General features: G+C 41.3%; 2 protein-coding genes across 6 annotated transcripts in view; one reads left to right on the top strand and one right to left on the bottom strand.

Moving 5' to 3' along the window:
- Positions 1-15334, bottom strand: part of EXOC5 (exocyst complex component 5) — a 23016-nt gene extending 7682 nt beyond the window's left edge. Inside the window, exons 1-13 of one of the 3 annotated variants that reach the window (XM_015865867.2) lie at positions 15221-15334; positions 13011-13102; positions 9919-10066; positions 9355-9549; positions 6361-6425; positions 5841-5869; positions 5566-5675; positions 4908-4952; positions 4668-4808; positions 3505-3587; positions 2849-3058; positions 2558-2593; positions 1556-1703 (exon numbers count right to left, since the gene is read on the bottom strand). In XM_015865867.2, the coding sequence (XP_015721353.1) occupies positions 1556-1703; positions 2558-2593; positions 2849-3058; positions 3505-3587; positions 4668-4808; positions 4908-4952; positions 5566-5675; positions 5841-5869; positions 6361-6425; positions 9355-9549; positions 9919-10066; positions 13011-13102; positions 15221-15247 (1329 nt within the window). In that variant the 5' untranslated portion in view covers positions 15248-15334. Of the gene's footprint in view, positions 1-1555; positions 1704-2557; positions 2594-2848; positions 3059-3504; positions 3588-4667; positions 4809-4907; positions 4953-5565; positions 5676-5840; positions 5870-6360; positions 6426-9354; positions 9550-9918; positions 10067-13010; positions 13123-15220 lie in introns of all 3 variants that reach the window. The other 2 variants (XM_015865869.2, XM_015865868.2) reach the window with 2 other exon arrangements.
- AP5M1 (adaptor related protein complex 5 subunit mu 1) lies at positions 15223-24013 on the top strand. 3 transcript variants are annotated; one of them, XM_015865870.2, is made up of 8 exons: positions 15223-15481; positions 18693-19338; positions 20763-20990; positions 21541-21680; positions 22215-22300; positions 22405-22520; positions 22780-22876; positions 23849-24013. In XM_015865870.2, exons 1-8 carry the CDS (start codon positions 15246-15248, stop codon positions 23929-23931), a joined length of 1632 nt encoding a protein of 543 aa, XP_015721356.2. In that variant the 5' UTR covers positions 15223-15245; the 3' UTR covers positions 23932-24013. The 3 variants fall into 3 exon arrangements, 2 of the variants coding, with proteins under 2 accessions (XP_015721356.2, XP_015721359.2); XR_001555916.2 differs by lacking the exon at positions 23849-24013 and having other exon boundaries at positions 22386-22520; XM_015865873.2 differs by lacking the exons at positions 22405-22520; positions 23849-24013.

Below are 24013 nucleotides of genomic sequence, written 5' to 3'. Positions count from 1 at the left end.
CAAGGAATTAAGTGGAGGCTTTCAGAAGATTGGAGTATGATTAATATTGCAATTAAGGTCAATTTGCACAAGAACACTCCAAGAGATTTCCACAGGATACCTAAAAAATAAACAAAAAACCCTACCCTGTTAGGGACATTTCCAAGCACAGAAATGTTTCAATACATGGTTAGGTAGGAACCATCAGCCTTGTTCTCCTAAATCAGTCATGGTTGGGACACATAACATACCAGTGTGCATCTGTCATACAATGAAGTATTCCAGTTTGCTAGCCAGTCATAGAATGGCCCAGGCTGGAAAGGACCACAAGGATCATGAAGCTCCAACCCCTTTACCACAGGCAGGGCCACCAACCTCCATGTTTAATACCAGACCAGGCTGCCCACAGCCCCATCCAACTTGGTCATGAACAGCTCCACGGATGGGGCATGAATGGGCCAGTACTTAACTGTTCCTTTGCAAAGTGAATTGCTCTGATCACAAACACAATCTCAGCAGCATATGGCGACACAAAAGGTTTTTAATGTGCCTGTAATTCTGAAAGTCTCCTTATTTCCGAAGATCCATTTTGCACTCAACTGGTTTTCCCAATGTAACATATGCAATTGGTTTTAGAACAAGAAAAACCTGACCCTAACAGAGGGGGGGAAAAAAAGTATGCAAAATAGGAAGTTTGTACTATGATTTTAACAAGTTCCTAGCACCAACCACACTGAGAAAAAGGAAAAGATGATCTACCTGCATTCACTGACTTCCACCACTAAGAATGTGGTCATCCCTACATGTACAGGTAATACCATGCTGTACCTATATTTTGTTACATGCCTGCCGCCCTCTCACAATGTTGAATATTAAAGTTTCTGAATAAAGAAGGTTAGAACCTCTTCTACATTACGCTAATTTAGAATGTCAGAGGTATCTAAACTATTGTTAGGAATAGCTGTGTTCAGCTATGAAATATTCCCTAGAAATTTACTAAAGTATCCAATTCAATTTCATGGGTTTTCACTTACACTTGAGTATGAAAATGTAGGTTACGGGCAATAAAACAGGTGATTCAGTTAGAAGGAAAACCTTATTGGGTAAAACAGATTCTTAAAGAACAGTACAGAGTTATCAAGGCAGACTGTTAAAGATGATTCCACTCAGTTCTTTATTAGTAATACTCTATGATGATTGAAGAAATGGCACTTGACACAAGGAAAGAACTCTGTAGTCATAAAATAGGGGGCTGGAGGCGAAGGGGGGGAAAGTAGTGAACTCTTCTCAGTTCTTGGGTCTGGTTTATTTAGAAAGGAAAAAAAAACCAACACCAAAACAGAAACCACCAATGTTACCAAGTAGGTTTAATCCTACCTACTTCTCCCAGAAACAGACAGATAAAATGAAATCCACATTCATACAGAAGAGCCCAACATGACCCTCATTCAGCTAGAAACAGAAGAGTTTTTTAATACACTGAAGTTCTTCCTTTCTTCCAACCAAACTGAACCTCAAGATTTGATTGTATACACAAAATGTTGTCTCTAATAGAGACAGCAGGAAGCGAACTTACTCTGTGACATCTCTCAAAAGCTTGTTTGGTTTCTTGCAAAAGGTTAACCACCACTTCTTGCGAGAGAAAAGTTTCTCCATGGGTGTCAATGCTTGGCCCCAATGGCAAGTTTGTACGTTGCCTTATTCTTTCCTTGAGGTCTTGAATACTAAAACAGAGACACCAAAAGGTTTTGCTGGGTGGAAATTCTGAAGATCACATTCAACAATATCTTACAATATTTCGGTTGTTAACTTACAAAAACAGAACCCAAGACACAGTTTAGGATATGCAAGCGTTAAGACAGTTAAGACAGCTTAAAAAAAAATTGCTAGTAAATGCAAAACAACCACCTCTGATCCCACATTCAGCTGTGTCCTACCATGGCACATTCATACCATGGGAACACCTGTTCCCCCTCTGGGGCGTGTGCTCTGTGGACAAAGTTCAGCCTCCATACGTTGTCACATTTTACTTTCAAAACACTGAGGTCTTCCTCTCTCATCCACAGCCACAAATCCTTTCATCCTCATCCCTATCTGTGCAGTCATGACTTATTCAAGCATGCTCCGACACATTTCCATGCATAAAGCAACCCATAGGGACAGTCATTGCAATCAATTTAATTTTCCCCAAGAAAATTAAATTTTTATCTTTGCTTTTATTCATCTCATGACTTTGCTATAGTTGTTGTTGTTTTCTCCAAATCACTCTTCATGCCTGACACACCGAACCCAGTAACTCTGAGAGGTGTAACAGTCTCATCACCTTTTCCTCACACAAGTTTTCTTTCTTCCTTTCCCACGTCTCCCTACTCCTTTATAGTGTCTCTACCCTGAGGATAATGAAGTCTTGTTTTACCTTTCTCTAAGTCCATTGCATCTTCTGGGCTCACTAAGAGCTTTTTCACTGACATTGCTATGGTCTTTTCCCCTTCCTAGGTCTTGGGAGGGGACCACAAGACCTGGGCAGGTGAAAAAAAATGTATGCTTTTAGATACACACATATACATGCGTTCGGTACCTTAATTTTGCTTCAGTCCTTTTGTGGGTCTGGATCCTAAGTTGAAACATAAGTTTAACTGGTATTTTTCATTTTCCATGAGTATATAAGCACCATGCATCACCCTTCACATGTAAGATTTCAGAGAAAGTTAACAGGAAATGATAGCAAATTATAAAAAGCTGTAGGTCACTTTAGAAGTCTGCTCTTTTGCAGTCCATCACTGTACATTTGGCACGAAAAACACAACATTTCTCCCTTTACCACCTCCCTTCCACTTCAGAAGTAGGAAACTTCATAGGAGAAACTTACCCTCCAGTGCCAATAGACCTCTTCTGGTGGTTTTTGGAATCATAATAACGTTGCAGAATCATCGCGCTCCTACTTTTCAAATAGCCAATTTCCACCTCAATGTAATTCTCCAAGTAGGAAATGAAAATGGATTTGATAAGCTTAGACAAGAAAGTCTGCTTATCGGTACCCAAGTTAAATTCCATCAATTTGCTTGAAAGATTAGTAGTTCTTTATGCAAAACAAAGAAGGGGAGAGGAGGAAAAGGTTGTATTTGTATGAATTACAGCATTATATGCTTGTAAAAGTACATGGTACAACAGAATCCAGATCATGATTAGAACTTCTAGCAGCTTTATACTTAAGTAAAGAACTTTGCATAATTCATGTTTGATTACATATGGCACAATTGCCATCAAGGGAAGGACTGGCTTTCACCCAGTTTAAAAATCACACTCAAAGATCACAATGTTAAATACCTCCCATTCAAAACGATAACAGCTATTTAAAGTTTCTAAAGAAATTTAATCATTGGAAAGTTTGACAGACATTAAATTTTTCCCATTTTTACGAGGAGTTTACTTTTTTGTCTGATATTCCGACATCTTGATGATGATTAATCAATTCATTCCAAGAGGATAACTACAACAATAATTTTATCATCTACATGCATATACCTTGTATACAGATCGTAAAGATTCTTAAGATACTGTTCTGCATCCGATTTCCTGTGTTCTTCCAGTTGGTCCTTCACATAACTCTGTAAAATTTAGGTATATCTGTTAGAAGAATAGATATCAAACCTCAGGTCATCCTCACTTGTTAGATTATACATATAATTTACTTCAAAGCACACACCTTAACCCAAAGGCTGTATGGATTGCTTAAGTCTCTGATACAACAGAATTTCTGTCTTCTACAGATAAATACATTGTTTTGAAGGAAATGATTTATTAATACAAAGTAGCAGCAGGTAAAGCAAACAGCAAAGAGGGATTGCTTTGAAAACATGCTAGTCCAAACACAAGATCCCCACTCTTAAAGAATCAAAACCACTAGAGGCCTAAGGGTAGGTCTACAGTTGACAGCAAGAGAAAGAGGTACTTATATATTTGCTAACTACAATACATACATAATGCAGATACAAGCTTAGAGTCTTCCTGTAATCAACTATTTGGCCAAAAAATATTATTTACCATAAAATACTAAGTCAAAACTGATGGTCAAATTGGGGAATGAAATACAAACTCAGTCTCCCTGCTCCATATTATCAATAATAAGGAAAACAACACTGACTGGGAAATTGCACTTTGCAATGAATAGGCATACTGCTGACTTCACATACTTAAGGGAGTATATTTTCAGGATGGGTAATGGGGTTTTCAACTAATGTTTCTAAATGTTCATATAAATATTCCAAGCATCGGCTATTACACCTTTATTCATTACTAACCTCACACATGAAACCCAATTCCAACTACGAACAGGTTAAAGATGTTTATTAAATGTGAAACTCCTTTTCCTGACATATTCTGGGTAGGTGGCATAAAGAAGAAACCAAAAGCGTATGACATCTCATGAACTAGCTAATGAACGTACTGATTCCCTTTTAATTTTACATACTGAATTTGAATGTTTTCATTCTTGCTGTATTCACAGTACAAGTAGTTTCATTTGAAGTGGGTCTGATTATCTGTATGAAACGCTATACGGCAATCAACTGTAATTCTACCTCTTTATACAGGATTATGAATCCTGTAAATTCTGAGCAACTGTTACTTCAAGCACATATGGATGAAAAGCTTCCTTGATCACTATAGTATACTAATATTTGAAGTACCTGAAGTTTAACTTCAAAGATGTTTTGGATGAGTTTGGCTAGCACAGTCTCCGGATTGCTGAAGACTTCTCCAACTTGCTTATTCACTCGCTGGCAGAGAATGGCTGCATCTTCAAACACATCATTCCTCAGAAACGCACCCTAGGGTTGTGGAAACAATTTCACAGCATATTTACAACTACTTATAGAATAAGGAAATCAACACCCAAAGAGATGCGTGTAAAACATAAAACGCATTACCTCTTGACACTGTTTTATGTACACATCAACACAATGGGAATAGCCCTGTGGAAGGAGGAAAAAAAATAGTCTTAAAACCAGGCTCTCCGTGACTTTTATACAGAACGAAATTAAGGAGATAAAACTCCTGCAAAGAAATTAACACAAGAAATACATTTATCTGAAGCACAGGCTTTTTCCAGTCCATTCTTGTCACAAATCTAGCAGAACTTCACTTATCACAGCTCACCGTGGATGCACATGACAGGTATTAATGCTCTTCAAGCACGAATGACAACTCACACAATTCAAGAAAAATTCCCCTCAGAATGTTCTCTATTGACAATGTCTCTGATTCCCCACCATAGAATCACAGAATGGCCTGGGTTGAAAAGGCCCACAATGATCATCCAATTTTAAACCCCTTCTGCTTGCAGGGTCACCAACCACCAGACCAGGCTGCTCAGAGCCACATCCAGCCTGGCCTCAAATGCCTCCAGGGATGGCATTTGCCTCCTTTATTGACCTACATTTGATTTCAGATGGAACATTTCAGTATTTTTAAAAGATATATGGGTAACAACCATTTGCCTGTGCAAATATTTTCACTTAAAGGATGAGCTGGTGGATTTTTGTTGGGTTTGGGTTTTGTTTAGTTTATTTATTCACTAATTTTTACCTTGAAATGGAGCAAGACAGCTGCTACTTCTCTCATTCTGGATATTTCGCCTCTCCGCTGCGCACTGGTAAACTCCTGAATTAGCTGGCACTCTAAGTCATGGTATTTACCTGGAAGGGAACAGAGGAAAAAAGGTTAAAAAAAAATTAGAAGTAATCCATGAAGCTATCTAATACAAGCACTGGCAAAAATGGTAATACTGACAGTACTGCATATTTCTTTAATCAGCTTTTACGATATATGGGAATATGGATTGAACTGGATGGATAACTTACTTGCTATCTTTGATTTTACTTCAGAAAACCTGTTAACATCAAAAAAATACCATGATTAATTTCAAATCCACATCACAAGAGAAATCAGACATCCCAGAGTGCCTGTTACTCATGATCTATTTAAAAAGGAATATACATAACACAGAGACGACAGAAAAGTTACATACTTCATATCCATAAGAACCTACGAGCATCTAATCCAAATCTAGCATTAAGTCAGCACACCAAAATTATCCCATTAAAAGTCTGTTAAGCAGTTCAGGATGTGTATGTAAAGATGATCCTACAACATGAGTATGCAAACACAAATTCAGGAATAGATGGTGCACTTATTTCTCTCAAAAACTACAGGAATCATAGAGTGAAACAAAGCCCCTTCCCATCCCATCCCATCCCTTCCCTGCTGTCCCCCTTATTCCCCTCCAAAAAAACCCCAGCATTATAAAATTACAGCTACGCGAAGTTGTGGATTTTTTTTTCTGCTATGTTATTTTAAAGAGAAGTTCAGGTAGAATTTTACCTGTCAAAAGGCAGTTCCTGAGCAATCAAATGCAGTTTTTGAATAATATCAGCTGCCTCTTTAATCTGTTATGAGTAAAAACATGACAGCCAATTATTAAAGAAGATCTGAACATGGCCTATTCCTTTCTTTCATCTCTACTGCTCAGCTTTCACACCATAGTCTATATTCCTTTTAGATGATATACCATGTAGGAGATCACTTTCCTGCAATATGCATTTTAAGATGCTTAAGATATTAATTAACATACAAATTACACTGGTCAAAACATGATAAAAATTCTTCTGCTATATGTTCATGTGGGGCACAACTCTACAAGTCCTTAAGCTCATCACCATACCAGGCCAATATGGCTTGCAGACCAGAGTTCCTTATTTAATCATCCCAGGTAATGTGGCTTGAGCAAGCATGTTTCAAGTATGCACCTTTCCATATTGTAGTAAAACAAACAACCATAACATATAGATGGCTGAACTGCAACATGATATTTTGTGATGAATTAGGATAAAAGTCATTTATTTGGCAAATGGCATGGACTGGCCCAAAGCATGACTGTGAGACAGATGTAAAGAGTTCTACTATTTGATCTTAGCAACTGGAAGGCACCTTGAAGGGAGTAAGGAAAACTGACTACTATACCCAGGCAAAGCCTTCATACCAGTAGACATAACAGAAAGTATAAAGAACATGCAATTTGTCTTGCTTTTCCTGTTAGCCATGTAGACAGAACTAGAGCAAGAGGAACAGAAGCACTGAGATCCTATTCTGCTACCGCTGATGAGAGGCTTGGGATTCAAACTTTGCAAGAACAGAAGATGCACAGGTAGGAAAACAGAGCACAGTCACTGCACGAGGCTGGCTGTGCGGCAGAAATAGAGGCTTTAATAAAGTGTAGTCATTCTGCTTATTAAGAGCAGCTTATGTTTGGAACTGTCAGCTCACAATAGCCTCTTAAATCAAAAGCAGCCACGCTCCTCAAATAAATCCAATGAAACAGCAGTTATTTCTATTAGGTATTAAGGCTGCTTCAAGCTAACTAACAATTCTGCTCAGTATTGATGTCGTCAGGATAGCCTATGTATCAGCACTTATTCACCAGCATCACCTAAAAAGAAGCCCAAAAGAAAGGTAAATAAAGAGCAAACAAAAACATCAGCAAGCAAACACAACATCTTCTGTCTTCTTTTCACACAATAGCTGCTAACTAACTTCTTAGATTTTTATTGAATTCACAGCCTTTTCTTAAGCACAACAGAAGCCAGGACGAATCAATTCTCCATGGTTTCTGCTTAAACCCAGAGATATTTCATTTTTAATTGAATCAGGCTTCTGTAAACCATTAAGTCAAAATAAATACTGAATCTGTACGACACAACTTAAAGGCTATAATGCATCTGAGGAAGCGGACAAAACAGCAAAGGAAAATCTTAATAGAATCGGTATGAAGAAGCTGAAAGGCGTAATGGAACAATAGTGAGTACAGAACTAACGCAGAAGAGGGTGCAAGAATAATAGTGAATGTTGAACATAATGATACTGTTGCATGATAAATAAGTGAGTTGCTACATCGTTCTTTAATTGATTTGCTCACTTTAAGACACTTCAGTGCAAAAGAGGGACTGGTTAGTTGGCAGAGCAAGGCAAGTGGTAACAGCTTGGAGGATGAAGACACACACACAGCATATATAGCTTAGGACAAGACAGCCAAGAAAAGCCATCACAGAGATAAGCTGGAAATTGCTCAGTATATCAAGGACAAAGTAACGTGGGAAACAACAACTTTCAGTGTAAGGAAAAACAATAAAAGTGGTAAGAACCCAACAGATTATAAGACCTGACACTGCCGAGAAAAACACCAATTCCTGCAGAAATAATTGCACTGCAACTCCTTGCCTCCCTTTCTCAGTATCCCTTGCCCTTAATGGCTTAGAGAGAAGCCCACGCTTTCATAAAGGGTGGCACAGAACAAGAAATCACAATGAAAGCCCAGATCAGCTCAAAAATCAGAGGATGCTGCCAAAATATTAACATTTTGCCTCTCAGAATATTTATTACTATCTCATACTTCAGAAATGCTTTTAGTTCAAAGATGTATTAAGATATCATGCCTCACACCCAGGAAGGCTCCTTATAAACACTATTTCTACTTGCTATTTAAATGTGTGCCCCCCCACACCTCATATGCAGACTGACATCAGACTTCCAGACCTTACTGCATTCCTCTCCTCTTCCAGATTTGCTTTATGTCCTCAGGGCACATCAAGATTAATTTGTTTAACAATTTCCAGGCTTATCATATTTATCTACCACAGATTTTTTTTCAGAGCTTCCAACAGAAAATATTACAAAAATCAAGTTAAATTCCTTATGAGACTCTTCTTGCTTACAGATGGACACTACTACTGCAATTTATTTCCATTAGCCAGACCACTCAGATTCTATTTGCTTCACAAACACACTTCTGAAGCAAAAGGAAAACAAAATGCTTTAACGTTTCTTTGAAGTTTCCCTGCCTGGTTCCTCTAAATTCAGAGGGTGGAGACATAGCCACAGGACTACACAAAGCCCAAAAGCATGCTGTGACAAAAAGGTATCCAAGGCCAGTGGACTGACCCAACAGAGTGAAGTCTCACAAAGAAGCTGCATTCAGAAGCGTTCTGCGTTACAGGGTGGATCTGAAGCAAAGGGTTCAAAGAAAAAGGGGCAGATATTGTATGCGCTCTAAAGTTGCCCCCGCCGGCATTTCTCAAATCTCTGATAATTTCATAAAGTGAAAAATGCCAACATTGCCACATTCAGCATCACTGAATACAAATGCTTTATCAGCAATCTGCAGCCTAGTGTTGTTAATTTACATTTCAGAACAATGAAACTTTAACAAGTCAGTCACTCACTGGTTTGAAGTCTGACCATGGTAAGTCATGGTAGCAGCTTGTAATTAGGGCAGTACTGCTTATTGCTTTGAACTGCTTTCATCCCGCTGACAGCTCTTACCTTTTCAGAGTTTGTAAAAACATCAGACTTCAGCTCTCCATCCAGAAACTCATTAAAGTATTTCATCAGCTTCTGAGCCTCCACAGCCCGTTGCCGCGGCGTGTTTACCCCCTCCAGTTGGTCACCAAGGTGACAGACCTTAGTTGCTACATAGCTGATGTGCTCATCTAGTTCTTGGAAATGCTGGAAGGCAACCTGGGAGAACATACACATGGGTATAATGCTCAGATTTCCATCTCCTGTACTTTTGGAATCACTCCATTTACATCAGTCAGAATCCAGGCATCAGCTTTTCCACCTCAGAGCTGCACAGCTATTTAGAACCAATTAAGCTCACGCAACTGCTCAAAGTCTCGCATCTTCCGCTAAACTAGTATGAAGAATAGCTAACAGTCATTACTGGAACACGCAGATAAAGCAGCCTCTGATGGGGGAAATTGCTTTCCATCACGTTTTCTATTTTTATCTCAAACAGAAGCATGATGTACCAAGAAATGTTGATGGGAGCACATGATGCTTCTAAATCTTCCAAGCTTAGTACCAACTACATGCTTTAGATTTTACCTGGTTGCTCTTCTGTAGTTCTTGTACCTTCTTGGCAAATTCCTTGGCTTCTTTCTGGCACTGCTGTTCTAGTTTCTCCACCTTTCTTTGAATCCTCTCATCCATTACCTGTAATTCTTGGATGTGATTCACAAATTCTTCCAATAACCTGGTTTAAAATAAAAGATATTAAGGCAGATTTTAGTTTGAAAGATAGCGTAGATTTGTAAAGAGCAAATAACTCAAATAAGAGCTCGCCTACAATGCTGATACAATCATGCCTAAACTACAGACACTATTTTATTTTAAGCTACAGCATCCCAGTTGTGTAGAACTATGTCTAAATTAAAGCTATGTGATCAAGAAAATACTACACAAGAGCAGAGGAAACACTTAACACCAATTGCTCAAGAGCCTGGTTCTTTCACTAGCACAAAAATCCCATCTTCCTTAAACAAATCTCATCAACTCAAAGGAAGCTCCAGCAAACATATCCCTTCAGTGTAAGGGCTATAATAGTATAACAGTCTGGATGTGGCTCTGTGCAGCCTGGTCTGGTGGTTGGCAACCCTGCACATAGCAGGGAGGTTGAAACTGGATGATCATTGAGGTCCTTTTCAACCCAGACCATTCTATGATTCTAAAATAGTTTCGACTGTACTGCATATTTTATACAACCCTTGTAAGACACTGAATATAGTCTGATAAAGTTGTTTTGGGTATAAACACACGGCTTCTCCTAACATTCCTTCCTATAGCATATAGCGATATATTCTAGCTATATATGTACTATAGCATATAGCATATATTCCCTGCCATTTCCCATCACTGTGACTGTACTTCCAGGCACATTTTATTCCCTCCAATCACAGGATCTTTGAATGCATTCTTAAACCTTCTCTTTTCCTTCTCATTCCACTCTCATAGTGCTCCCCTCTCATTGTTTTTGTCCATTCTGTCCCATTCCAGTTGTCTTTTCAGTACATATTTTTCTAAACGTGAGTCATTGCTGTGCAGGGAATTAACTATTCCCAGGTCCTCCATAGCCTTAAAACTAATGCTAATAATTAGAAATATATCAATGATTGGGAAATTTCGTTGTCCAGATTTAAGATTAAAGCAGAAGGTGAAAAGAAACCCAAATCTTTTCCAGGGAGCTGCTGCTAGAGTGCTGAGGAACGTGCATACCCTATCTGAACATATGTAATACAGGCTATATGTGAAGCTGATGTCCTTCCAACATGCATTGCTGCTGAAGCACAGAAGGGGCATGCTGGTCCTGCCCTGGCTCCCCACAGACTAGGAACTCTCAGCAAACAGAAGGGAGAAGTGGAATGCATTCACACGCACCTGCCCAATAACATCTGCTATTACTCTCTCAGCCAATGCGTAGGGCTTTCTCTGAGCAATCCATAACTGATACTAATGTGATTTTCATACTTGCACAGAGGGAACTGAAGTTTCTGTTTTCATTTCTGCTGCTGAAATGACTGGTTTTTACCCTGCTGCTCGGTGCCTTTTTGCTCACTGCATTACTCTAAAAAACTAATTAGTAATTCTAATTCTGAAAAACTCATTAGTCTTTCAAGTGGTATCTTTACAAGAGTGCCCCGAAAAAGTGACAACTTATTACAGAAACCGTGACTGTGACAAATGCTTAGGACTCCCTTCATCCATTCTCTGCTTGCCAGAACCCCAAAAAGCAAGCACCTTGCATTAGATTCCACAGAAAAGTATGAAGGACATATGTAAGCATTTTAAAAACATGTCCAGAGAAGGGCAACAAAACTGGTGAGGGGTCTGGTGCACAAGTCTTATGAGGAGCAGCTCAGGGAGCTGAGATTGTTTAGCCTGGAGAAGAGGATGCTCAAGGGAGACCTCACTGCACTCTACAACTTCCCAAAGGGAGATTGCAATGAAGAGGGGTTTGGCCTCTTCTCCCAGGCAACAAGTAGGACCCGAGGAAATGGCCGCAAGTTGTACCATGTACCAGAGGAGCTTTACATTAGATATAAGGAAAAGCTTTTTCTCTCAGAGAGTGGCCAGGCACTGGAATGGCTGCCCAGGGAGGTGGTGGAGTTGCCGTCCCTGGCAGTGTTCAAGAGGTGTCTGCACAAGGAGCTATGAGATAAGGTTTAGTGGCTAGAGGTAGCAATGGTAATGGGAGGACAGTTGGACTGGATGATCTTGTAGGTCCTCTCCAACCTTGTGATTTCATGATTCTATGATTCTGTGAGTTTGTGTTAGCAGCAATCACTAAGTTCAGCATCTGTCCTCCTCCAAAGAGCCAGAATGCTCAAAAACCAATGTCTTTCATCCATGTTAATGAAGCTTTTCACATCCATTTTGAGTAACAGCTTGTCTATGAAGTTAGTAATCCTTAAACTTCTCAGGATTTTTATCTTAGGTAGCTACAAACAACCTCAAACACAAAGATTGCGTGGGTGAGAAGTCACTAAGCCACCACATACTGCAAATCGATTCACCACTGTAATTCTAAATCAACACCAATGAAGCTAAACCTTCTGTCTAGCTGGTTTGAGATAAGCCATCGCAATGTGCTGTTAAGTGAAAAGAAAAGGGGCACAAGTCCACCTCTATCCAGAAGAATCAAGCTTCTCATTTGGTTCAAACCACAGCACACGCTCAGACCAAAGCAAGCTATATCAACATTGCCACGTTCCTGTCCTTCTCAGCCTACTGGTTTGTTTATAACTTCTATTTGCAACAGCACTGCAAATGTTGGGGCCTAAAGCAAGAAATTTAAGGGAGCTAAACTAGCACGAAACTCATTAAGTTGACTTAATGACCTTAACAGTGAAGCCTAATATTATGCATTAATCCAGAAACTTCAGTGCTTTGGAACATCCACATCTAACAAAGAACAACAGCATCAATTCTCCTTTATTCAAACAGCCTAAATTATAAGCAACTTTCCCCACTCATGTTGATTCTGAATAATTGGCTCATGGTCACAAACTCTGTCTGTTCTCTCATAGGAAAATCTCACTGGATACGCACCAGCACTACATACAGGCCTTTTGTTGTGTATGTAGCAAAGCAGTACAATTAGAGATGCAGCCACTGAGGCCATTATGTAATGTTATGTTTACCTTTTTGGATCGAAAGCTTCTCCACCTCTGGAACCTCCTCCAGGTGTCCTCCATGCCAGCCGTTCAATGTATTCATCCGCCACAAAGGGCTCCTAGAAACGAAACAAAAACTCTTTAAAATGCATAAGCAGCTGCTTAAGATGATGCACATTTAGAAGCTTCGCTATGATGAAAAGCAACCACAGCGTTGACAATGAGCACATCACCCCTTATACTGATATAATTAATAATGTTGTTCTCAATGTGGTGGGATTGAACACCTGGTCTACTACCTGCCAGACTGCCTCTCTCATAGTCCATGCAGAGCTGCCTCTACACTACCTGCCTTTACTTTACTGCCCAGTGAGCTTATGGACTGTTATTGCACAGTGCCTGACACGTTCTGCAGCTTCATAGCTGCATTATGGCTCTTCTCAGCACTTCTCCTTCCTATAAAAAGCACAGCCTTGCCCCTGAAGATCCCATAAGCCAGCCAGACTTCAGCTCTAGTTGCAAAGACACCAACATCAACGCTATGGAATAGCCCTGTATAAAGGGTGCACTACTTACTGATGTGTACAGTGTGCCTGTGTATACACACATGCACATAGATAAACTTTCACAATCACTGAGTGGTGAGGTGCTGGAACAGCTGCCCAGAGAGGCTGTGGATGCCCCGTCCATCCCTGGAGGTGTTCAAGGCCAGGTTGGATGGGGCCCTGGGCAGCCTGGGCTGGTATCAATGTGGAGGTTGGTGGCCCTGCCTGTGGTGGGGGGCTGGAGCTTCATGATCCTTGAGGTCCCTTCCAACCCAAGCCAGTCTATGATTCTATAATTCAAACACACAATATAATTGCCCCTACACACATCATGATTCTTTTTGATTCTTTTAACCAACTTTACAGAGCTTTTCTGCAAGCTGGGTCTCCTAAGGAAACGTATACTGCTTTAAATGCTATCTTGATAATACGGTCACCTATAGCTATCCGATAGCCTAATTCCTATTTTAATTTTCCTTTCCAGTCCTGAAGAAACTGCTGAAACTCAGCTTCTACAAATGTCATTTGCAAGTCCATTGCCTGTTATCAGATGAGCCCCAACAGTCAATTTCTTCACAGCTTTGAACTCAGCTTCAGCTCGAGATGAATTAACACGATCCCATCCATTCTGCCAATACTCCTGATTTAATAACAGATAGGCCTGAAGTGGGCGATAACCTGGCCTGTAGGAACACTAAACTGGACCAAGCCACATTCAAATCCTGAAATCTAAAAATAATAATCATACTTTGAGTTACACGGAGTAGAATGAGTGCACGTAGCATCAATTTCCAGCAGATGTTTCTATACAGTTTCACATATTTATACTGAAAATGACTTTCAAACACGCTTTCATGCAAGCACTGAAACCTAATCTCAGGATGCAGCTGAGGGTTACTCCCACAAGGAGCATGTTTGCATGTTCTTACCTTCATGGCAGTTGCTTCAACCTAATGCACGAGGCAATATTAATGTAATAAACATCAATATAACCCCTCCTGCCTCTGTGCTGAAAGAGAAATGCAAGCAGGAAAGAATTAAGTGCTGCTTTCCCTACTGGAAAACAACACTTCTAAAGGATCTTTTTGCAAAGGTCTCAGCTACTTTGTCATCTCACCTCTATTGCAAAATGGAACAAGTTGTGTGCGATGGCAAAGAGCCCAAATGCAGCTTTCTTTACACATAGAAGTTCTCCCATACTCAGCATCCACATAATTGCCATGTTGAGAAATGAAACCTCTTGAGTCTATGGTGGAGGTGTGGAGAAGGCACTAAACCTGGCACCTACCTACTTAAATCACGTTGTATTATCCTCCCTGTTGCTTAAAACCAAGCAAGCAAAAAGACATGAGTCACAACAGCCATGTGTTGGCATTGATTCATAAATCCAAGTGAGCACAATGCCTTTAGACGAGCCACAAACATGGGACCCTGTGATGAAACAGGAAGGCCTATCCTGGAGGCTGGGGAAAACATGTTAACACAAACCAAACGGGGCACCTGAGTGGGGATGATACCTAGTGCCGTGGGTATAAACACGCAGCTCACATCCAGGCCAGCAGGACAACAAGGCTGAACGCCCTGCCCTCCTCCCCTCTCGCTCCCACACCCTCCCGGTTCCGGGTTCTCCCCTCACACATCACGAAGGCCAACATTTCCCCCACCCCATTACCCCAAACACCCCGCACCCACCTCGAACAGCTCGGCCGTAGTAGCCATGTCCTCAGCGCTGCTCAGCGGCCCTCAGCCGCCCCACCGCTGCCGCCCATTGTGTCCCGGCACAGCAGCACCAGCCTCCGCCCTCCGGAAATGGCCGCGCGTAACCACCGGCTCCTCCCCGGTTGCCTCGACCCGACACGGCCCGGCCCGGCCCGGCTGCCCCCGGTGCCGTGTTATGGCGCTACGGGCGCTGTGGGTGCTGCGGTACGAGCCGCGGGCCGTGCTCTTCTCCAGGTAACAGCGGGGGGATGAGGTTGGTGCTGCTCGGGTGGAGCATGGCGGAAAGGAGGGGGGGGTGTAGGAAACGACATCGCAGGGATCAGCGCTGGGGATGCTCCGGGAGCGGAGTATCAAGTGTTGGGTTCTGGTTGTGTTCCTCACACCACAAACCCCCTTCTCCTTTTCTCTTTTTTTTCCCTTTTTCTATTTTTCTTTCTTTTTTTTTTTTCCCCTCTTTTTCTCATCTATTTTTTAATTTTTTTCTCTTTCTTTTTTTCCTTCCTTTTTTCTTTCTCTTTTTTCCTGCCTTTTTTTCCCCCTCCTTTTTTTCTCCCTTTTTTCTTCCCCCTTCCTCTCCTTCCCTCTTCCTTCCCCTCTTCCTTCCCCTCTTCCTTCCCCTCTTCCTTCCCTCCTTCCTTCCTTCCTTCCTTCCCTCCTTCCTTCCTTCCCTCCTTCCTTCCCTCCTTCCTTCCCTCCTTCCTTCCTTCCCTCCTTCCTTCCCTCCTTCCTTCCCTCCTTCCTTCCCTCCTTCCTTCCCTCCTTCCTTCCCTCCTTCCTTCCCTCCTTCCTTCCCTCTTTCCTCCTTCCTCCCCCCTTCCTTCCCTTTTCCTTCCTCATTCCTCCCTCCTTCCTTTCTTCTTTATTCTTTTGCTTTCTCCTCTTCATTTTTATTCCCCCTCTTACACTGTCTCCATTTTATACTTAATTCCCTTTTCCCCCCCGTTCCTCTTTCTGTCTCGGCTTCTCTTTTCATTGCAAACATTTCACCTCCCCGCTCACTGTCATCATATGACAGAGGACACAAGGCAGCAGTTGGGAAATGCTGCCAGACACACAAGCAGAACACGTGTCCACTTTCTGTTCATTAGCATCACGCTGCAACTGCACTGGGAGCACAGAAACATCACTTTCAGTTTGGTTTTAATCCTTGCATACAAAGAGACATTGACCCAAAGGAAGGCTTTTTGTATTCAGAACTGTTGCAGAGCTTTAAGTAAGACTTCAGGCTAAGCAAGCTGGTGTTGTTGGTCTGGGCAATATTGCACCCGTTTCCTTTGAGGGAGGAACAAGAGGGAAAATAACTGTAGGCTGGGGAAGGAAAAAAACTATGTGGGACAGCATACAGCCTTCATCTGAATTCTGTAAAGCTTAGGAGAGAAGCCAAAATGATGCAAAAAAGAGGAGTAAATAGAGCATCGTCCATCTTTGGGTGCAGCCAGCTCTCCGTGCTGGGCATTGCTCTGATTGTTTTAGGATTAGTATTATAGTCCTTGTATTACCTACAAGTTGAGAGATGAGGCCTCCCCTCTACACATGCACAGAAAGAGAAAGCCGTGTCCCAAAGCCGGTGGATGTAATCACCATGGAGGCCGGGGGCTGGTGACAAGGATCTGTGAAGTAACTTGTCACACAGTCAGCCGGGAGCGCTCCTTTGAAAAGGGGCAAACACGACTTGATACTTCAAGTGATTTCCAGACTTAGATCTTTCAAGTTCCCAGAGGAAATAATAGGGCAGTGGAAACCCCAAGTTTATCCTCCTAACTGACCTTAAATTCAACAAAGCGCGCAGACAATATAAAGAATGCCAGATCACATGGAAGCTGTTGGTTTCGGGACTTATGCACTCAGCTGGAGATACGTGAGCCCTGATCTTTAACCTCGGAGAAGACATCTGGGACATCAAAGCATTCCACTTTTTGGAGCTGATCATAACTTAATTCAGGCAACAAGCGTGGTCGCTCTCTTGAATCACCAAAGCTCATTCAAGCCCAGGAAACTTTCATCTTTTATAAGTTTTCATCGCTTCCTAGAAGGGAATAGTGAAAAACTGAGATCAGAAGGGCTAATTAATTGTCTAATGACTCAGCTAAAGCTGGGAAGATGCAGCAGCAGGAGGAGGAGGAGGAGGTAGTTGTGCTGTGGGGACAGATCCAGCAGCCGGCTGGTATGGAAGGACAAAAAGAAGTTGAAATATCATCTCTTCGTCCTTTGTTTTGGGAACATGGGCCAAAAATAAGAGATGCTCACCAAGGTTACATGCAGCCTCTTATCAGTGTCCTTGCACAGGAAGCCCTTGTCAGTTTGTGAGCAGCAAAAACACACTGTTTCCTTGTTGCTCAAGACAGACGTGAGACTGGAGGGTGGTGTTTCGCTGTCATCTGTATCCTGTTTACAAATCCCATAGCTCTGGCTTGTCTCTGCTTGTGCATACCTTTTCCTTACAGGAAAAAAATGGTGCTCTAGATGCATGATTGAGAATCAAACAAAAAAGCACAGTCACGAAAACAAGCATGAGGAAGGATGGCTGCCTGCAACAAGGGGCTGCTGCTCTTGTAGATTAGCAAAGATGGTGCAAGTGGGACGTGGGGGCAACAGGATAAGAACCACACAAGTGCTCAGGAACGTTACATGTGGAGGTCATAGATAAAATGAAATACCCCATTGCTGGGATTACAGAGCCCATGGTAATTTAAGAAACAGGATGTCAATGTACTTATAAAAATGGGGGGTGAGGGGGATAAATGAGGGCATTGATGTATGTGGGTATTTTTTCCCCCTATGTTCGTTTATAAGTGTGGGCCTGAGCAGAACACATGGCCTGAGTACTGATTGGCTACAAAGTGATTCATAAAGTGATTCTTCTTGTTCTCTGGCATGCAGCTGATGATATGACTTTGAGGGGCCATGAGTAACTGCTATAGGAATCCATAAAAATGAATACTGAAAAGTTAGGCTGTCATCAGACTTAATTTAAGAGGCTCAGGGGAGTCTGTAATTCAAATAAAAAATGATAAAAAAGCAATTTTTCATTGCCATTTATTAATGCAGCTCTTCTATTCTTCTTGATAGGTTTAGGTTAGCTTGAGAAGAAGATGACCCCTCTTTCCTTTAAAAGACGATACTGCTTCAGAGGAAAATCATATGCTTTTTCTTAAGCATTATCTGTAGAACACTGGAGTATATACACTGATGCAGCACTGCAGTTTTAGAGCATACAAAGCCATGTCTCTGTGATGTTAAGGTTACATCTTAAATACTCCAAAATCAAAACATGAAATGAAGGAACAGTCACAACATCACTCAGATAACACGTATTGTGCCTGCATTGCAGCACTTTGCTCTGTGTCAGCAAGGAAAGGGACAATGTGTTTCTGCTTTTAGGAGTTTTGTATTTTGAGTGGGAAAAGAGGAGTAGCACTGAGACGCTCTTGTTTCTGTGTTGCAGGCGTTACCCCACCGTTGAAGCACGTGCGGAGGCCCTCAATGGATCAACACACGTGGCTGTTCCTCCTGACAGTGATTTCCTCAAGGCAATGCTTTTTGAACTCAGGCTCACGGATGACCAGAGCTTTGTGGAGCACCGAGATACGTGCACTCGAATCGATCACTCATCAGTGCACTCAGTTCGTGTCGAGGGAGGGGACCTTTGGCCTGTGGTGGCCTTCAAGAAGAGTGGGCTGATCTACGCCTGCCTGCCGCTGGTTGAGGATGCCTTGGAGCCTCGGCCACCCCTCCTCACCATCCCTGGGCTCTCACAAGGACTCGCTCTTCTGTTTGGCATCCTGGACTATATTTCTCCCAGTCGGAAAAATGAAGCGGAGTTGAGTGCAAAAGCAAGCCAGCTTCGCACTTTGATCATACAGGCCTGTCCGCTTGGCACCCCCTTAAACACAAACATCAGCAGCTTGAGCAGCTCGTTTGATGACATTCAGGTTGTTCCCACAGACGCGAAGCAACCAGCCTGGAGATCCAACACATATAAAGGCAAACCTCAGGTCAATGTATGCATCACTGAAAAAGTCAAGTGTATGCAGTATGACAAGAGAGATGTTGTGGATATGTGGCAGGTGTATGGAGCTGTGAATTGCAAGGTGAGAGCAGTCATTGTGCCAGTCTAATCACTCTTTTTCATGTGAGCACACTGGGAAAGCAAACGTGTTTCCTTTCACTCAGTGACTTCCTAATACTGTAGAATTTGAAAGATTAGAAAGCTATTGCATATTAGACTTGTGTGGTAGTAGTGTGTTTTATTTTGATCTTTACTGTTTAGTCCTGCATGCTTCATACATTTATCAGTAACTATTTCTAGGCCTTCACTTTCCATCAGTAGCTACATTGCATGCATTTTACCTTTATTTATTCAGTTCTAAATGAAATAGAGAAAAGACATTTCATACCATCTTTGCATATAAAGGCTTAGAAATGGTAGTGCTAACACTTAATTCATTTTCACCTATCTAATAAATGATTAGAAGCTATTTCTGAGTCTTCTACTTGAGTGTCTTTGCTTGAGCATTTTTAATTAATCTTCCTACCACACAAAAATGTAATTTTCTGTCCTCCTATGTTCTATTCAATTCTTTGAAAAGGGTGGATAATAGCAGGACAAGGGGAAATGGTTTGAAGTTGAAGGAGGGAAGGTTTAGGTTGGATGTCAGGGGGAAGTTCTTTGCTTTGAGAGTGGTGAGGTGCTGGAACAGCTGCCCAGAGAGGCTGTGGATGCCCCGTCCATCCCTGGAGGTGTTCAAGGCCAGGTTGGATGGGGCCCTGGGCAGCCTGGGCTGGTATCAATGTGGAGGTTGGTGGCCCTGCCTGTGGTGGGGGTTGGAGCTTCGTGATCCTTGAGGTCCCTTCCAACTGAAGCCATTTTGTGATTCTAAAGTGGATTGTGCTATTGTAATCAGTAAGTGGTGGGATAGTCACCTTCAAAGGAAGCCAACTTAAATACTGCATTTCTGGAAACTGAGTCATTTCACACAAGCCATGATGACTGGGACTGTATGGGTGAACAGCTTCCTGTTCTCAGAGGGACAAGTTTCTAGGTCATCTTGCAGAGTGGATGGCCTTACATAAAAAGAAAGCCCTGGTGGAGCCGTGCACTGCTGAGCTGGCATGCAAAGAGGCGAGACCATGGTTGTGCTGCACATGGTTGCTGTGAGAAAGCTGGCATAGGACCACAGTGGCCATTAATAGCATGCTTGAATCCATTAAGCAAATGTAAAAGTAACTGAATTAATTGGACTGACACCAAGTGTGTTTATGTAATGATTTAGCTATAGCAGTAAGTCCTTGGCTTGCTTATGGGCTTATTTCTTGCTACGACACACTTGTCAATTAAGAGACAGCTAGCTAGGGCTTCAGCTGTACAGAAAGGAGAAAGGGACTTTGTTTTGAGAGTATTTGTCAGTACAAATGTCAGTTTTAGTGTGATGGTTTAATGTTTGTGCTTGACTTTCGAACATCTAATTCTGACTTGAAGGAGATATTGTAGAATAACTTTTTGTCTTCATTTTAGTGTGATATCGAGGGAGCTGCACCAAATGTAACCCTCACTTTGAATCTCCCGACTAATGGCTCTCCGCTCCAAGATATCATCGTCCACCATTGCGTGACATCTGTTGACCCTGCCATGCTCATGTCCAGCAGTGTTAACCCACTGGATGATTCTGTCTATAGTGGACCTTACAAATTTCCTTTCATTCCTCCTTCAGAGTCATTTAACTTGTGTTACTACACTTCCCAGGTAATGCCATCGCTGACCCGGGTTGTTTTCCAGTCTTCAAACAGGAATACATGTGTTGTTGAATGCACCCAGGGTCATCATTTAGTGGGCTTGGTAGTGATGGGTCAACAATGGGATTTGATGATCTTAGTGGGCTTTTCCCACCTTAATAATTCCATGATTCTATGATAAATTACTTTCAGTCTGATACAAGGAGATAGAAATCTCCTCATATAGTAAATTGAATGGAATGCTCTTCAGGGCTTGAATCATCTGAGTCACTTTCATAACATGACAATACCTTTGACTGCTTGGCATTACTGTTCATACTTGAAGTGAACCACTCAGTGCCTGAATTAGACAAAGTGAACCCAGGCTGAGATGTCAAGAGCATATGTAACAAATCTATGTATTGTGAGCAGCCCAAAGGGTTTGAGAGATACTGTTCAAAACCAATCAGCAATTAGTAAGTTTGTTAGTCTCTAAAGTACTTCAGCAATTAAAACAGTATATAGCTGATCTTATCATGATATTGCTGGTATGTCTTGAGAATGAATATGGTTTTCTCCAGGTGCCGGTTCCACCAATTTTGGGATGTTATCAACTCATTGAAGAGGGATCACATTTAAAAATAACAGTAAACTTAAAGCTTCATGAAAGCATAAAGAATTCTTTTGAGTACTGTGAAGCTCGAATACCCTTTTTCAACAGGTAAGAGTAAAGAAATCTCATATACATTTCCTCCTTTTCTCTGTGATCTTCCCAAAATGAACTTCCTGGAAGTCAGCGTAACAGATTGAGCTCCATCAAAGGACCAACACTGGACGTTGACCTTGGTATTGTTGGGAAGCCTTGGAATTCTTATGACTTTTGACTGGAATATTTAGTAACGTTCTCAATACCTCCACTAAGTATCATGTTTCCCTGTGGTATTTTATCATGTGAAACACTGCCACAAACCTCCAGGTGAATTAAGTCTTGAGGTAGTTTCTAGCCCAGGGTTACCTGTCAGTGAACTGAAGACAGTAAAATACCAACAACTCACTGAAGATTACTAGGTTGAAAGCAGTGATTTCATCCTGCTCTGTAATTTCTTTCCACAAATTAACAGTGTGCTTAGATATATACGATTTGTCTGTACGCACATAAGTATTTCAGCAATTGTTGCTTTAACAAAATGATTATGAACAAATAACTGAATAATATTAATTCCAGTGGCCTTATTGCTCTTTTTTCATACTACAGGGGCCCAATTGCTCATTTAGAGTACAAAGTTAGTTATGGCCAGCTGGATTTGTCACGAGAGAAGAGCATCCTGGTTTGGGTCATCGGTAAGTACAGCACTCTTGTGCACTCATCCTTCCTCCCCAACCTGGTTTTCTTTAGTGGAAGCACAGCTGTGTAATTCCTTGACAGATGTTGTTTCTGGCTTTAGGGCAGAAGTTCCCTAAATCTTTAGAAGTTTCTCTCACTGGAACTGTGTCTTTCGGTGCTGTAGGCGAAGAGCACCCAACTGATTATGTTTGCACTGGCAACACAGCTTATGTAAAAGTAAGTCATAGTGTCTGTAAAAAGATGCCTCAGTAGTCACACTTTTATTATCTTAAACCAACTACGAAGTTATTGATCAGATTTAATTGTTAACCCCTTTTTTTATCCTCAGTGTGGAGTCTTTTCTAACTTACATGAATCAACATCATGTCACTTTGGGGTACACTCACACACCAAGAGCACATAATGCAGGTCGCCAGTATTTGCACAACAACCGTGACATTATGCATCTGATCGTGTATTTCCTTTCATTCCGCAGATGTATTTTAGGATCCCAGACTTCACACTTACTGGGTGTTACGTGGACCAGCATTCTGTTCAGATCTTTGTGCCAGGAAAACCCAAAATCACTGCATGTGAGTTGCTAAAAATGTCAGTTATTTTGCTGAAACAGTTACACATTGGATGCCAACAATTTAGGATATACATTGGATGTCAGTTACTAGAATTATGTAACTAAAGTTGTACAAATGCACATTTAAGTCCTTTGGAATAGGGTCTGTCATGACCCTTTTTGGTGTGCTAAATTACCCCTGATGTTTTACAGTGTTCTACCTAATGATAGGACCTTAACGGGGAGACAGAGAACACTTTCCCATAGTCTGCCCTCTTGCATAGGATGCTTTAATTTGGAGATATATGTGGTCTGGCAATACAGACTGCAGGTCAGAATGCAGCTCCTTCATGCAAGCTGCAGCTGTTGCTGTCTTAGTTTCATCATACCAACATCTGCTGGTGACATGGAGCAGAAACCAATCTGCCTATTCTTGAGTTAACATTGCAAGTCTGCACCAAAATACACTGAGAACACTTTAAGCACCAATAAAATCTGGCTACTGTTGTCTAATAGAGGCATTTCTATTTGTTGCTCTCTGTCTTTTGCAACTTCTATCAGTCATGTTAAAAGTGTGTAGATGCCTTTTAAAAGCTGTGATCCACACTGTTAATTTTGTGACAGGTCGCAGTCAGTCCTAAATTGTAACATTAAAAAAGCATCATTTCCATACTGTATGTTTTATGTCAAGTATGCAATTTATATTCATGGAACAAAATCCAAGCTATCCACCTGCTTTTGACTTAACCTCTGTTTGAATTTTAAGCTCATGACTGATACATTAGTAAAGGTAATTGGAGCTGAGACTTTAAATGTATTATTATCAGAAATAATTTTCAAATAATAGTAAGAGTCTTAGAGTTTAAGGAGGCCATTATGGCTTTTCTGTAAACTTGTAAGGATGGATTAGTAATCTCTTAACTTGGTTGAAGGAATGGCTGATTGTAAGGCACTCTGTAATGCTTATTTTTCTTGTTTGTTTTATTGTTTTTAGCCCGGGAACTGATTTCATCTGATTATTACATCTGGAATTCCGAAGCATCGGCACCTACCATGTACAAAAGCTTATATTACTAATGCGACTGATTGATTTTTGTATTTAAGTGAAATAGCAAATGAAAGTAATGCCACAATACCATGAAAATAAATTTGTTCCTGC

This window comes from Coturnix japonica, chromosome 5, assembly GCF_001577835.2.
Source record: "Coturnix japonica isolate 7356 chromosome 5, Coturnix japonica 2.1, whole genome shotgun sequence".
NCBI classification, from domain to species: domain Eukaryota; kingdom Metazoa; phylum Chordata; class Aves; order Galliformes; family Phasianidae; genus Coturnix; species Coturnix japonica.
The sequence above is the reverse complement of the archived record's forward strand: the minus strand, read 5'-3'. Positions and strand labels throughout refer to the sequence as shown.

What these genes read in the sequence shown, in the direction of transcription:
- AP5M1 (XM_015865870.2), top strand. Translation starts at nt 15,246, where the DNA reads ATGTCCTCAGCGCTGCTCAGCGGCCCTCAGCCGCCCCACCGCTGCCGC. An exon ending in CGAATACCCTTTTTCAACAG is followed by an intron (nt 21,681 to 22,214) that starts GTAAGAGTAAAG and finishes TTCATACTACAG; the next exon opens with GGGCCCAATTGCTCATTTAG. An exon ending in GCAACACAGCTTATGTAAAA is followed by an intron (nt 22,521 to 22,779) that starts GTAAGTCATAGT and finishes TTCATTCCGCAG; the next exon opens with ATGTATTTTAGGATCCCAGA.